Source organism: Choloepus didactylus, chromosome 22 (assembly GCF_015220235.1).
Source record: "Choloepus didactylus isolate mChoDid1 chromosome 22, mChoDid1.pri, whole genome shotgun sequence".
Classification (NCBI taxonomy): domain Eukaryota; kingdom Metazoa; phylum Chordata; class Mammalia; order Pilosa; family Megalonychidae; genus Choloepus; species Choloepus didactylus.
This window is the reverse complement of record NC_051328.1, coordinates 24066738-24083825: the sequence shown is the minus strand read 5'-3', so window position 1 is coordinate 24083825 and position 17088 is coordinate 24066738. Positions and strand designations below refer to the sequence as shown.

The 17088-nt window shown below is 37.3% G+C and overlaps 1 protein-coding gene across 2 annotated transcripts in view; it reads right to left on the bottom strand.

Annotated features, from left to right (window-relative positions):
- Positions 1-17088, bottom strand: part of UTP4 (UTP4 small subunit processome component) — a 42543-nt gene that overhangs the window by 24043 nt on the left and 1412 nt on the right. For both annotated transcript variants that reach the window (XM_037815645.1, XM_037815644.1), the window contains exons 3-6: positions 14098-14289; positions 13111-13195; positions 11558-11647; positions 8222-8433 (exon numbers count right to left, since the gene is read on the bottom strand). In XM_037815645.1, coding sequence (XP_037671573.1) covers positions 8222-8433; positions 11558-11647; positions 13111-13195; positions 14098-14289 — 579 coding nt within the window. The remainder of the gene's footprint in view (positions 1-8221; positions 8434-11557; positions 11648-13110; positions 13196-14097; positions 14290-17088) is intronic.

Genomic DNA, 17088 nt, shown 5'->3' with positions numbered 1-17088 from the left:
ACCAATTGGACCCCCACAAGAATCAGACCCTCACACACCACAAAGACAAAGTTGGAGAGAACTGGCTTGAGGGGAACAGGTGGCTCGTAGATGCCACCTGCTGGTTAGTTAGAGAAAGTGTACGCCACCAAGCTGTAGATCTGACAAATTAGAGATTAGTCTTTGAATTAGCCTACATATCCTAAAAGAATCCTATCAAGTTAAGCAAACATCAAGAGGCCAAAAACAACAGAAAATTTTAAAACATATGAAAAAAAACAGACGATATGGATAACCCAAACCCAAACACCCAAATCAAAAGATCAGAGAAGATGCAGTACTTGCAGTAATTAATCAAAGAACTAAAGACAAACAATGAGAGCATGGCACAGGATATAAAGGACATGTAGAAGACCCTAGAAGGGCATAAAGAAGAAATTGCAAGAGTAAACAAAAAAAAATAGATGATCTCATGGAAATAAAAGAAACTGTCGAACAAATTAAAAAGATTCTGGATACTCATAGTACAAGACTAGAGGAAGTTGAACAACGAATCAGCAAACTGGAGGACGATAGATAAAATAAAACATCGAAATATAAGACTCATTGGTATCCCAGAAGGGGAAGAGAAGAGTAAAGGTCTAGAAAGCATATTCAAAGAAATTGTTGGGGAAAACTTCCCAAACCTTCTACACAACATAAATACACAAAGCATAAATGCCCAGCAAACTCCAAATAGAATAAATCCAAATAAACCCACTCCAAGACATATTCTGATCAGACTCTCAAATACTGAAGAGAAGGAGCAAGTTCTGAAAGCAGCAAGAGAAAAGCAATTCACCACATACAAAGGAAACAACATAAGACTAAGTAGTGACTACTCAGCGGCCACCATGGAGGCGAAAAGGCAGTGGCACGGTGTATTTAGAAGTCTGAGAGAGAAAAATTTCCAACCAAGAATACTTTATCCAGCAAAGCCCTCCTTCAAATTTGAGGGAGAGCTTAAATTTTCCACAAACAAATGCTGAGAGATTTTGCTTATAAAAGTCCTGCCCTACTTGAGATACTAAAGGGAGCTGTACTGACAGAGAAACAAAGAAAGGAGAGAGAGATATGGAGAAACGTTCAGTACTAAAGAGATTCAATATTGGTTCATTAAAGGACAATAAGAGAGAGAGGGGAAAAAATACATGTGACAAACACAAAACAAAGGATAGGATGGCTGATTCAAGAAATGCCTTCACAATAATAATGTTGAATGCAAATGGATTAACTCCCCAATTAAAAGATACAGATTGGAAGAATGGATCAAAAAATATGAACCATCAATATGTTACATGCAAGAGACTCACCTTAGACACAGGGACACAAGGAAATTGAAAGTGAAAGGACGGAAAAAAATATTTCATGCAATCTACAGCCAAAAGAAAGCAGGAGTAGCAATATTAATCTCAGATAAAATAAACTTTAAATGCAAGGATGTTATGAGAAACAAAGAAGGCCACTACATACTAATAAAAGGGGCAATTCAACAAGAAGAAATACCAATCATAAATGTTTCTGCACCCAATCATGGTGCCACAAAATATATGAGACAAACATTGGCAAAACTAAAGGAAGCAATTGATGTTTCCACAATAATTGTGGGAGACTTCAACACATCACTCTCTCCTATAGATAGATCAACCAGACAGAAAACCAAGAAGGAAACTGAAAACCTAAACAATCTGATAAATGAATTAGATTTAACAGACATATATAGAACATCACGTCCCAAACCACCAGGATATACATTCTTCTCTAGTGCTCACAGAACTTTCTCCAAAATAGACCATATGCTGGGACATAAAACAAGTCTCAATAAATTTAAAAAAACTGAAATTATTCAAAGCACATTCTCTGACCACAAATTTTCACAAATTTAATGAAAGATATGAATACACATCTAACATGCTCAAGGAACTCTAAACAGGATAAACCCAGATAGACCCAAACTGCACCATCTTATAATCAAACTGTCAAATGCCAAAGAGTGAGAGTTCTGAAACTCTCAAAAGAGAAGCAATGTATAGCATACATGGCAGCCTCAATGATATTAAGTGCCTATTTCTCATCAGAAACTATGGAGGCAAGAAAACAAACAGAATGACATATTTAAAGCACAGAGCAAAACACTGCCAACCAAGTATTCTATATCTGGCAAAACTGTCTTTCAAAAAATGAGGGAGACGGATCCCTATCTGAGACTCTATAAAAGTTTCACTCACTAAGTTTATTCTTCAGAAACTTAAATCCTTCAGAGTGCTCCTATGCCAGCTAAGTCTCAAAACCCAGAGGCAACAGCCTCTTCAAGAACATCAACTAGATGTGTCCCCTTTGCTCATAAAGTTGACACCCCTTTTCAACATGAACAAGTTAGGGTGGTCACTGCCTAGGCATCCCTGAAATCCAAAAGAAATTAAACTAGAGGAAGGGGCAACAACAGACAAGATGGAATTTAACAAAGGATTAGGAACAGTGAATCTTTATATAATTTTCTTTTCTTAGTTTCTAGGGTATTAGAATAGATAGAAGGAAAGAATTGAAATGGTGGCGCTATAACCCATAGCATTCTTTGAAATTTTTTCTATAGCTACTTGTTAAATTGTAATTTGAAAGCTTTACCTTTTTGTATATATGTTGTATTTCACGATAAAGAAATAACTAAAACTATAGTACTATAACTCATAACTTTGGAAATTCCTATATATCTACTTGTTAAATCATACTTTAAAAGATATTACCTTTTTGTATATGTTATATTCCATAAGAAGGAAATAAATGAAACTGTGGAATTATAACCTATAATATTCTTTGAAATTAGCTATTTATTTAATTGCACTTGGAAAGCTATCACTTTTATGTACATATGTTATATTCTACAATTTAAAAAAATGATAAAAATAAAAAAAAAATTTTAAATAAAAAAAATGAGGGAGAGATTAAGACATTCCCAGATAAACAAAAGCTGAGGGAGTATGTCATCACTAGACTGGCCCTACAGGAGATGCTCAAGTGAGTTCTGCAGACAGAAAGGAAAGGACAAGAGACAACAGATCAAAGCCACATGAAGAAGTAAAGATCTCTAATAAAGATCCAAGAAGGGCCATGGCAAAGATAACTACAGATGCCAGTACTATTGTATTTTTGGTTTGAAACTTCACTTTTTACTTCCTACAGGATCTAAAAGGCAAATGAATAAAATACAATGAGAAATCAGTGGTTTTGGACCCTATAAGCATGTAATTTGTGACAGAACTACATCAGGTAGGGAACAGAGGGGTACAGGAATACAGTTTGCGTATACCATTGAAGTTAAGTATCAAAGCAAATGAGATTGTTACAATTTAGGATATTAAATTCAAGCCCCACGGTAACTACAAAGAAAATATCAAAGAATATGCCAACTCATAGAGACAGAAATTAGAGTAGAGGTGTCCAGGGGCAGGGAGAAGGGGGATTAGGCTGTTAAAGCAGAAATGTTGTAGGGATCTCTTTGGGGGAAACGGGAATATTTTATTAATGGAAGGTGGTGAAGGTACAACAACATAGTGAATGTGATTAATCCCACCGTATGGGATGTTTGGGAGTGGTTGAAATGGAAAGCTTATGTTGTATATATGCTCCCACAATTACAAATAAAAGAGCAACTAAAGAGATAATGACAATTAAAGGCAAATCATGATCCTGGACAGAATCCAACAAGTGGGAGACAAGGCACAAATGGACATTATTGGGACATATGAAAAAATTGGAATACAGACTGTAAACTATCAATGTTAAATTTCTTGAAGTAGATAACCGCACTTAAGGTGGCTATATAAGTGAATATCCTTAGGAAATGCACATGGCACTCAAATGTTCAGAAAACTGATTGATAGTTATACACAAATAGCTGATGGATAGATGGATTGATTGATAGATGGACAGAATGATACATCACGTGGCAGAGTGTTATAACTGGCGGATCTGGATATCTGGGAGGGATAAAGTTATGTTAGAGTTCTCTGTATGGGGTTTGTACTGTTTTTATAACTGTCCTGTAAGTTTGAAAGTATTTCAAAATAAAATGTTTAAAATTAAAAACAAATTGTGGCAGCCCCTGGCCTGAACAAAACAGGCCTGTGGAACTTGTTGCCACACAGCAGTCTGCATGACCTGGGCAGCTAATGTTTAACTTATCATCTTTGTAAACCAGTAAAAAGAAAACGGTAAATTAACCTTAAAATGTAATTTTAAAATGGGAAGCAGGCAGAAGGTGGGAAACTCTTGGTCTCACAAAAAGAGCAAGATGTAAATGTACCGTAGACCTCCCACCATCAAATGTTAATCTAGTTTACCTGCTTTCTGGCTTCCAAATGTTTTCACTCTTGTGGTTATCTACAAAGCTCCATCCTATGATCCTCCTCTTCTTCCTGCATCCATCCCCTACCCCCATGTCACAGAACCCTGTTCCCCTGTCTATGCTCTCCCACCCTTAGGAATATTTGGTCTCAAACCCTTATAACTGGCTAGGCGGCTTCTATAAGCATGGGTTCAACTTGCCTGCGAATGAGGCACCCGCCCAGCGTGAGAGCCGTCATGATCCCACTCTGTAAGCAAGCCCTGAATAAAAGTTCATGGTATCAGAAAATGCCTGGTGTCTTCTTTGACCTCTGGACTGGCAAAGCCCTCACAAGCCACGACACAAATACAAGTAACTTTGAGCAAGAAAAAAAATGATAGGTGTCTAACAGGGTGATGAGAAAAATCAGGAACCTGGGTCAGCAGTTAATCAACCAAATGGTATAAAGACTAGGTCAACTGTCAAGAGAAAGAGAAGTGTGAGCATGTTTGAACATGTAGCTGACATCAATTGCATACCTACTCTGCTAAAGACTTCATATATAAAATAAACATCATCATCTAACCCTTCAATAATTTGCAAGGTAAGTTATCATTTGTTCTGTCAGGAATAATTGTGGAAGACTTAGAAATGGGCAAAAAAAATTATTGGTAAAATGAGATGAAATAGTTTCAGTGGCTGAGAGATTTCAAATGGAGTTGAGAGGTCACTCTGGTGGACATTCTTATGCACTATATAGATAACACTTCTTAGGCTTTAATGTATTGGAATAGCTAGAAGTAAATACCTGAAACTACCAAACTCCAACCCAGCAGTCTGGACTCCTGAAGACAATTATGTAATAATGTAGATTACAAGAGGTGACAGTGTGATGGTGAAGACCTTGTGGATCACACCCCCTTTATCTAGTGTATGGATGAGTAGAAAAATGGGGATAAAAACTAAAGGACAAATGGGGTGGGATGGGGGGATGATTTGGGTGTTCTTTTTTCACTTTTATTTTTTATTCTTGTTCTGGTTCTTTCTGATGTAAGGAAAATATTCAGAGATAGATTGTGGTGATGAACACATAACTATGTTATCATACTGTGGACAGTGGATTGTATACCATGGATGATTGTATGGTCTGCGAATGTATTTCAATAAAACTGAATTAAAAAAAAAAATTATTGGTGTATTTGTCTAATGAACCCTTCCAGGTAATTTGTGCCTTTGTCTTTGGGTTATTTTACAACTCTTTACAAAGTAGCAAACTGAAAGCAATGCAAATGATTTCTGCCCACAGAAATGCAAATGAATCTTGCCTGGGGAATACAACTAATTGCCCTGTGGACATTGACAGTTTTGCATAAAGTTGTAGATTCATTTCAACATTCCTGATGGCCTTATATAATTCTGTGTTCTTTGAATTATCCTTCGAACTGGTTGTAACATCTTACTTGGTCCCTCATTTTATGAGTTAAATAACATCTCTGACATTTTAATTTCATGTTTATATGAGTCACAATTTCCCTTTCTTTTCCTAACCGTTATTTAATAGCCTTATTCACAAATAAGGAAACTGGAGCTCCAAAAGATTTAGAAGCCTGGTAAGGACACATAGCCAGCCATCTGCCTCTAACATACGTGTTCTGGGCACACCACACTGCCTCAACCTTGTACCAGCTTTCTTTGAGCTCATTTGCAGGCACATGATGATAGAGAAGACGGAAAGCATGTCTGAAGGGCAGCACGTAAGGTTGCCTGGACCAGCCTCTCCCCTCCTCCTCTTAGAAGGCTACTTGGAAAACCCAAAGTGTAAATGGAGACAATGAGCAGCTTAAGGAGCTCACTTTCCCTACCTCCAACTAAAATAGTTCATTTAATTCACCATTCAAAGGAGGTAGGAGGGAACGGTTTGCTCAAAGTCCCACCAACAGACAGAGATGGGGAAAGCAAGGACTCCTCCCTCCACAGCCTCTTTCCCTGAGCTGTAATCATGCAAGAACTAAAAAGGAAAGGAAAGAAAAAGTCTCTTTTAGGGTATAGCAGAAAGGAAGCCTGGGGAAATGCAAACCATGAAGAGAATGGGGGAGGGGATATCCTAATTTAATCAAGGAGTGACTGCTTCACAAGAAAGAAAAAAACAAAAAAAATCCCAGGACTGACCTCTAAATGAAAGCAACTGTTCCCTACAACTCCCTGCAGGAATCAGGAATCACCTCCAATATACGAGCGAAAGACATCTAAGAAGACAAAGGACTGCGTGTACGCCACATTTTGTTGACTCTACTCAACAAAAACCCATTAAAAATAAATCTAAAAAATAACGAGCTGTTCTGAAAAGAAAATGTACTACAGAAATGTCTTGGTAATTAGGATGCGTTTTAAGAGATGTGAAAATGACAATGACAATACTACACTCACTCTGTTCCAGATACTGTATTTATTTAGTACTTTACATGCACTACCCATTTAATCCCCTCCCAAACTCCCTGAGGTATGTATTATTAGCATCCTTGTTTTTCCAGAGGAAGAAACTGAGGCTTAGAGAAGTCAGTTGCCCAAGGAGGACATGGACCTATTAAGTGGTACAGCTGGAATTGCACTCTGACCAATTTTGGAGTCTGTGATAAGTATTTTTGAGGGCTTGAATTTGTACAACTTTATTTTTCAATTCAGTTTTGTCTTCCCCATAATAAAATAATGATGTGTCTTAAAACCAACTGCATCTAAGACTCAACATAGTAATACAGGCACATGCTGGAAGAGAAATCAAACAGTATAAAATGGCGTACAATAAAAATTAATATCCTTCCCACCTGCCCTAATTTCCCCCTGCAGAACTTACCATGTTAGCATTTATTTATCTTTTCAGAGATATTCTATACTAGCAAAACTGTTTATATGGATCTGCTCTTCCTTCCTGTTGATGTATTAATATAATTAAACTATTGGTTTTTCACCATAACAATGTTCCATAGCAGTAAATACACATCTTCCTTGTTCTTTGAAACTGAAGCATAAAACTTAATAATTAATAAATGGTGCTAAATTAATACTGAAGTCAATCCTAATAAATACAATTGCTATGGAGTAAAACTATTGTAAGAGGGAATTTCTCCCACTCATTTCAACTTATACTACTATTAACATTTATGTGACATCTAAGTATTTTACAGAACTTTAACATGCATCAAATTGTTCTCATGGAAAACCTGTGAAACAGGAAAGGAACATTTTACAGGTAAAAAAATAAAAAAGCAGGCATATGAGTGAACGCTACATTAGAAACTGGATGTCCACACTTAGGATAATATATAATTCTCAAAACTAAGTAGATAAAGAATAAAGGATCTAGTCAACAAACCTCAAAGTCACCTTCCATGCCTCATTACTGAAATACCCAAACTTTATGAATTAGAATTCATGTTACCAAAAGGAAAGAGTCACACTTGTTTAATACAAATCTGCTTAAGCCTTATTCAAATAAGAGAAAACTAACATTTTTAAAATCACTATCAAACTATCTTCTAATTTCACAAGATAGCTCTGGAAGCAGGAGAGCAGTTGCATAGAGTGGAGCAACAGCCCTTCTCAAGATTCTTCTAGGCTACTTGTGCCCTTTGTAGGGACTGGATAACTGTGAACTGGGAGTAGGCTGCAATCTTTCTGCTAACTAATCTTTTAGAGACTATTATCTCTTAGAGAGTAAGAGGGATCTGGGAAATTATGTGAATTTTCAGCTGCATTTTCCAAAATTCATCTTCCTCCAGCACACCATTCTGGATAAGTGTCTGTGGCATGTCTCTGACACTGTCTTCTCTACTCACTCCTCCTGGTTGTACATCGACCACTCAAAACAAGGACTATACTCACATCAGACACAGCAATGGACTGCACGTCAGCATTTGCAATGAGCTGGTTCTTCACAAGCGTACCGGTAGCTGAGTCCCAGAACTGCACCTTCCCGGCAGAGTCTACACTTATGACAGTGCCATCGGACAAGAAGGCCACGCCCCATATGATACACTTCCGCTTAGACACACCCATATGTCGCCTATCCACGATCATCTTATGAATAGCACTTCCTGAAAAATAAGAAAAGCCCACAAGTTGGATGGTCCTTATTTCTCCTTTGGTCTTCAGAAACTGCTTGTGGTAGGCATGATCACATTAACTTAGCTACCCAAGCACAGACCATTCACCAGAGCTCAGTCTTGGGACTCTAAAATGGCTACCTGAAGATGAGAGCAAAAGGGAAGGACAAATGGAAGAGACATGTGAGACCTCCACTCAAAGCCAGCCAATTGCACACATACTTTATACTGTTTCTAAATGGAAAAGGGAGAGAAGACAACAGTGACAAAATGTGGGGAACGGGAAAGCAGACAAGGAGTAGTAACTGACTTAGTAGACCTCTGAAACTATCCTAAGCCAGTGGTAAGGAAAGCTGGAAAGCCAGATGACTTATACCCCAGAAGGCTCAGAAATTGGGGACCCCAGATACTTTTGGAAGTGGAGGTGAAAGTGGAGCTAAAAGGAGTGTTTGGGTGAAAGTAAGTTTACGAAGCTGTTAGACCCCTCAAACACCCTACCCCAACCTTAGGCAACTCCCTTGCCCTCCCTTGCCCTCACCCCAATTAAAGACTGGAGACTTATTCTCTGAAGACGGATACCAAGCATAACTGAGAGCAGAAGCACCATATGAAAAACAGGATTGGGTGAAAATGTACAAACTGAATGTTGAGAATACCAGTTTTCCTCTCCTGAGAATGCTGACAGTGAGGCTCATACTCATCATGCAGGAGACTAAAAAATCATTTCAGGAGAATATGTTCAGCACAAGAGAAAAGATCTAAAGAGCCTGACTCCAGAGGTTCCCCAAACTAACAGTCCAGCCATGGACACTGAAGCCCATGCTTAATAAGCCTCACTAATGAGGCCAGTCTTAAGAACAAGAGCAATCACCAGACAGGTGAGGAAAATCTTTAATATGAAAGGCAGAGGCCAAACAGAATAATGGAAAAAAATAATACTGACAGGAAACAGAAGCAGGGTGAAGAATACTTCATAAATATTAATAGCCTTAGAAAGAGAAAATGAGGTAGTGAATAAAGAAACAAACCAGAATGCTATAAGAACATTCAGAAAACAAAAAAGAACTCTGGAAATGGCAGAAATGAAAAACTCAATTGAAAGATTGAAAGATTGAAAGATGATAATGACAAAATCCCCAGAAAGCAGAGCAAAATGCCAGAGACGGAAAACAAGGGGAAAAAATGATAACAAAATTAGAAAAGCCAATATTCAAATAATAGAAATTCCAGAAAGAGAAAATGGAGAAGAGAAACTCATCTACAAAATAATAAGAAGAATTTTCCCCAGAACTGAAGGAAAGTGGGTTTTTGCATTAAAAGAACCTACCAGGTGTCTATTACAATTGATGTTAATAAATCCATACACCAAGAAACATCATTATTAAATTTCAGAACAGGGAGGCTATAGAGAAGATCCTAAAAGTTTCAAAAAAAAAAAAAAATCAAACAAAAAAGGTCTAAAACAAACAAACAAAAACCAGGGCCTATACAAAGACGAACTCTCAGAACAGCATCAGATTTCTTAATACTAAAGGCTAGAAGACAGTGGAGCTATGGCTTTAAATTCTAAGACAAAATAATTCCCAACCTAAAAGTCTTTCTCACACACCTTTCCCAGATCCAACCAAAGGAATAAGCCAGGAAAGTGAAAGACATTAGAAACAGGGGAAACTTAACCAAGAGAGAAGCAAAGTGGGGAAGAGAGGTGTCCCAAAATGAGTGTGAAATGAGAGTTCAAGATGTCACAGTTGTGCATCAGACCCAGAAACTGGCTATTAATGGGAGCAGGTCAGAGGGCTCTTCATCCTCAAGAAGACGAAAGTGAAAGAGAAAACGTGATGTGTTTGAACCTAATGAGAAGAGATGTATACAACTGGAAGATTTTGGAGATACGTTAGTAATAAGTACATAGAAACTGGGAGGGAAAAAAGGCATGCAGGCAAGCAGACACATGGATGGACAGACAGGGAAAGAAGGAAGACAACAGTGAACAAAAAATACACATAAAAGTACCACGAGGGTATTATTTAGATGGTTATAATAATGAAACCACTAACTATCAAACCTGACCAAAGTTACAACATAATACTGAGAGGACTGGGAGAAAATGTCAGTGCATGTGGCAGAGGGTGGAAAAAGAGGGCTAAATAGTGATAGCAATTAATAATGGTCTAAAACTGAAAAATCAAAATGTAGCATTATCTTTAGAGAATACTGCTAAATATAAAAAGAATCAGCCAAAAGTTGAAAGTGGTTGTCTTTGAGGAGTGGGAGAAGGGATGTAGGGGGGATTCCTTTATTTTTGTAACAAGATTTAAGGAAATTTTTGACTATATGTGTGCATAACCAGTAACAATAAAAAACTTAAATAAGCATTGAGGGAAAAAAAAATACAGACATGCCTGACCTATTTTACCTCCATATCTTAGATGGGAGCAAAGACACACCCACCAAACAAGTTGAAGTGAACCTCATCACTGAAGGATTCCATTAGCCAATTCTCTAGGCCAAGAACAGAGAAAGCACGTGATTCTCTATCTTTTTGTTCTCATGTCTCACCAGAAAGAGAAAATGGAGAAGAGAAACTCATCTACAAAATAATAAGAAGAATTTTCCCCAGAACTGAAGGAAAGTGGGTTTTTGCATTAAAAGAACCTACCAGGTGTCTATTACAATTGATGTTAATAAATCCATACACCAAGAAACATCATTATTAAATTTCAGAACAAAAAAACATTATCACAATCTCATGTTCCTCAATACAGAAGCTTACTTTTACTAAGGACTAGAATTTATAAATAGATATTCTATTAATCCTTCAGAGTAAATGTAGTACTGATTGGGGCCAAATTTTATTATAAATTGTTATTACCATGAATTCTTATTATTCTCATTATGATGAAAAATACTGCATCCCATTGAAGAACCAAGATTCCCCTAAAAGCAGCATTTCAGGAAAAGAGTGAAATTAATGGTAGGCATCATTAATGGTACCATTAATGAGAGGTTAGGCCCTAAAGGTCACTGAAGCACGACAAGGGCTTAAGCTTATTCCCAGAAATGTGAATCTCACAAACAAGACCCCCTCCCCAAATGAACTGAGAAAAACAGTCACCTGATTTGACATCGAACACACTAATGTAGTCTATGGAGCCGGCTGCAATGTGGGTACCAGAGGGTTGCCAGCTGAGACTCAGGATGCGACCTTGGAAGTTACACAACAAAAAAGAAAATGGCATATGCATAAATATACAGCCAAGGGTAACGGAATTCTCTTCTCACTAATCTAAAGGACTAATGTTTTATAATTTTAGCTCTCATTTACTGTATTCCAGTGAAATTTTATGAAAGATGAGAAACAACTTTGCCCTGGGATCCACGATGAAATATTTGATACTTACTTTAATTAAGTCTAAATAGATGTTGAGAGTGTAAATATGTACAACCTTTTGAGAATAATCTGGTAGTAACCAAACAAAATTTATATGTGCATACTTTTTGGTCAAGCAAGGCACCGTTAAGAATACAAGGAGGAATACTTGCATAAATGCCTAAAAATATGTATATAAGAACGCTCACTATAGCACTGGTTGTAATAGTAAAAAACACATTAAAAAAGGTAAATATCAGTAAGAGTTTAGTTAAATAAACTACAGAGCATCATAAAATGAAACGCCATGCCAACTGTCATGACTGACAGAAAGATGTCTGTAACAGATGAAGTAAAAAACCAAGCGGAAAGATAAGTGCATATGTGTTTATATGAATATATAAAAAAGTCTAGAAGGATTTGGTTCCAAAATGCCATCTGCAGAGTGAAATTATATACTTCCTTTCTATAGTTTATTTGGCTAAATGTATGAAATTTTTAACAAGCATTGTCTCTTTTTTGCAATTAAAAAAGAATACCCCAAAGATATTAAAAACAAACAAAACATGGAAATCTGATTAGCAGAAGATCAATATTACTGAGGGACACTGAAAGAATCTGTGGGACAGTCACTATTTTCTAGAGGAGGGGTCAGCAAACCATAGCCCATAGGCCAAATGGGGCCTGCTGCCTGTTGTAAATAAAGTTTTACTGGAACACAGCCATGCCCATTTGTTTGCATTGTCTGTGGCTACTGTTGTGCCACAATTACAGTTATCAAAGACCACATGACCTGTAATGCCTAAAATATTTACTCTCTGATCCTTTACATCAGACGTTTGTTAACCACTGATCTTAGAGGTCAGAGTCCTTTGGTCTACATAGAGCCCAGGCATGGGCAATTTTTTTAAAACTCCCTCCAGATAATTTGAATGTGCTAGCAGGATTAAGAACCACAGCTCCTAAAGACAAAATTTTCATTTCAAGACTTTATTTATACTTAAGATGTCACAAAAATAAGTGATAACTAACAAAATGACTTTTCACTTTCACAGATCCACTAGCTTTCCTATTTTGAATTTCTGGGTTTCTACGTTATTTCTTAGCCAGGCAAATCACAACTATATTACACAATGGAGAAAACCTGGGCTAGGCTTCTAGAATATACCTTGTATTCAGAAAAAATTAGCATGTACTAATACATTAACTAAACCCACAGGAAAATACCCCTTCCCCAGTGGCACAGAAACATAACTTCCTTTAAGGCTATTCACTGCCCCACTAAAAATGACCCTTACTTTTCTGCCGATCAAAATTTCTTTCAAACTGGATTTTGTCCGGGGTGAGTTGAAATAGTTTTACAGTTCCATCCTCACAGCCAATCTATTAGTGAAAAAGAGGTACGATAAACATTTTATAGGAATAAATATATCTGTTTACATTTATTACATTTCCCCCTAAAACTATCATTTGCTCTGAAAAAGAAAAATAGTTTTTGCCAGGAAAAAAAGTTCTGGTGCCAAGAAACTGATAGTGTGCTCTTGGCTCCCTTCATATCCCAGCCAGAAGAAGGCTGATATTAAGATCTCTTTATAGTGGCCCAATTCCTGCATAGGACATGGAACAGACATTGGATTTTACAGCACACTTCTGCTAGAGACCCAAGGCCTAAACAAAAGACCCATTAACTTTATAATCTAAGAGGCAACATCACAAGATATTATACAAATCAAAAAGTACTACCGTATTCATCACTGAAAGTTAAATCTCTGAGAGTACTCATTCTAAAATAATAGTAGGGGGAAAGCAGTCTTCTCGGTACGTGCTCAAAAAATTTTTGAGAAACACCGCAGTTAAACAAAATCCCACTGGTTAACCTGCTGAAGAATTTCTCAGAATACTTAATATACTAATGTGCACTGTGACCCTACACAAAGACTTAGCATGCAAAACTTCTGAAACAAATTTCATCATAAAACACAATAAAACTATAAACAGTCCCTATATCTCCCAATTTCAAACAACACAGTTTGGAAAATGCTTGAACTGTACTAATTCTCGCAGTTTATAAGTGAATAAACTAAGGTCCAAAGTAACAGCAGACAGGATGAAATAAGATTAGGGATTTTTAATCGCTGATACCAACTCCAGTCTTATAGCTGGGGTTACTAAAATCCAGCTCAGACAGGAGTTGCTGCATGCTACCGTGTAACAGTAACCTCCTGTGAATACAGGGGAGAAAGTGTGAGTGGAAGCAAGACACTTATCAACAGGTGCTTACTGACCAAAAGTTGAGAGCCACTGGGGCTGGCAGCCATGCTCCAAATGGGTCCTCCAAAGGCATCCACAGCATACTTGATGTTTAACGCCTGTAAATCATACTCGATGATCTCTCCATTGAGTCCAGCACTAAAGAGACGTTGTCCCTTTGCCCAACACAGAGCTTCTATAGCCCGAGACTCATGACCTGGGAAAAACTAAAGAAACACCATAAATTCTCAACCCACCATGAATTCAACAGCTACCAGCACTGAGTCATAGGTGACATGGTAAAAATTAGAATACTTTCCTAGAAATAACTAGTGTGGGTTTCATATTATCAGAGATGATGACGTCTACTGACATCAAATTTTAGTTAATTTTATAAAGTTGTTGTTTTAACTAGGACTTGTTCTGCAAAACCTTTTAGCAGAATAAATTTGCATTCAAGTTCAGTTTGATGTTCTAAATATTAGTGTGGCTATCTGGACTGCACAAATATGCAGTATATATGTATGTCAAAAGTTACGAATTTGTAAATACTTGCAGTGTCAAGTATACCTTTAAAAAGCTGCTCAAAAAATAAAAATAAATTCATGCAGATCACTCCAGCTTTTCATTCAGTCTCAGATTTCTAAATACTCAAAAAGTTTTCATCCTATCAAGATATTTTATTCTTACACCTGCTTGACACAAAAGGAACTGGGTAGATATAATTATTCCTATTTAAACTCCAAAAGGCCAAGGTATTTTGGGTTAAGTCGCTTTCCCAAAGCGCCAAAATCTGTGGCATAAACAGAATGCAGGCCTCCTTACTCCTAGCACCTTATTCTTTTCATTCTAACAAATAACTAATTATTTCTTGCTTTGAGTTATTTAGCAGAACTAAGCAATATTGAATAAGAGAGAAAGGAAAATGGAGAAAGAAGACTAGACTAAATTATTTAGTTTTGGAAAATAAAGAAGAGATGAGAGAGAGAAAAAAATAAAGGCTAGGTAAGGAATGGCTGACTTAATTCATTCAATAAATATTAACTCAGCAATGGGTTTGTACTAGGTGCTTGCTAAGTGCTGGAAGAGTCATGAGCATCAATAACAGGGTGCCTATTCTCATACAATTTGAATTTTGGGGGGAAGACATTAAACAAATATAAATTTTTTAATCACGATTGTGACAAATGACAAAAAGAAAAATCACAGAATGCAATAACCGTGTACTAGGTATGTTTTTCATACCACAAAATGCAGTCCCTTTTGTGGTGGGTGATGACTAGTAATTTTTAAAAAATTACAAAGAATAGAAAATATCAGTATGTATTGCACATAAGGGCAAATATTTTCATAAAACTTTTGTTGCAGTTGTAAATGTGTGCATAGTTTGAATGTTGCCGCATCCGACAGATTTAGCATAATCTTGGGAATGGGGGTGAGGGCATAGGAGAAGTAGGCTTCCCTAGAGAAGTAGCACTTAAACTGAAACCTGAGGGCCAGAAGGAGTTAATCAGGCAAGGAGGGTTGAGGAGAAGTATGTTCAAGATAGAACAAAGTGCAAAGGTTATCTAGGTCAGAAGCTTTACTCCATATCCTAGGAGATCCTCTGGTCCCGTCTTTACTAGGCTTTTCTTAACACACAAATACATCAGTATCCTCACCCTGGATCCATGCATTACCTGTGGGCAGTACTACTTTCGGCTTAAAACTCCTCTACACCACCACCACCTTCACATTCCATGATTCATTCAGTAAAAATCTACTGAGTACCTACTAAACAGTCCTCAACAAACACTCATCTAGGAGGAGAGATGAACATGAACAAGTCGTAAGGAATAGAGATCAATCTGCAAATCCTCTCTACCCTACTTTCTCATTCTCACGCCAGCTGTTCTTTCTGACCATCCTCATGCCCCTCTACCACTTCCTCCCTAATTAGGAAGACCCGCTGGACCCCTGTTCTCTTCCCTCTCCTATCCCCTTTCACCTGTAGCTAGAAGGTCCTTTCTAAAATACAGATCTGGTTATTTATTTCCCAGAGCTCCCCACAGCTGTCATGACAACTTTTAACATGTTAAACAAGGCCATTAACATTTACCTGGTCCCCACTTTGGCCTTATTTCTCATAACTACATTCTTCAACGTGTCCTGTCCTTTCTGGCCATCTCCAGGTCTCCACATACGCTGCACACTGTGCTTTAACATCTTTTCTGATTAAACCCTATAGTTCTTTGGAGATCAGTTCAATAAGTCAACTCTTTCTAGAAGGTTTCCTAAACCTACCTACTGAGTGAGGCACCTCTCTACTAAGGTTCTGTGCCTATGCTTCGCTTTTTCATAGCATTTAATACACTGCTCTGAAACTGTATACTCATCTTTCCCCATGCTGGACTTTCAGCTTCCTGAAGGTAGGGCCTCTAACATTTGTCTTAATAATGCCTAGTATAAGCCACTCATTCATTTAGAAACATTTATAGAGTGCCTAAATTCCAAGATCAGGCTCAAAGGCATTGGATTCATTCATTTACACAACATCCATTTATATTACCAAGTCTAGTATACATTACACATTCATGAACTAAATTAAATGCTACACCTTTGAAAAAAAAAATGTTGTTACATACCTTCAGATACAACCAAAGGGTATTTTTACCTAATTTAAAATCTCCTTTACTCCCAAATATAGGCATTTAGGCACATTAGTCTACATTCTCTCAGAAAGATGAACTACAGAAATCCATCTTCCTGCCAACATGTCACCAAAAAGTTTGATATTACAACATCTCATCAGTTTTACAAACTGGCAATGAAATGGGTACCGAGACCCCCAGCAGGAAATGCTATCTTACCAAAGCAAAGGTGCTGAGACTGATCTAAAGCAACAGTCTGGACTATTTCCCTTTTTTGTGCCAAAAAGTCCAGCAAAACTCAGTTTCCAAATGACAGGCCATGAGATACCACAATTCCTAAGTAGGGTCCTTCTAATCAATATTACACAGTTCAAAACTCTGAGCTTCACTTACCAG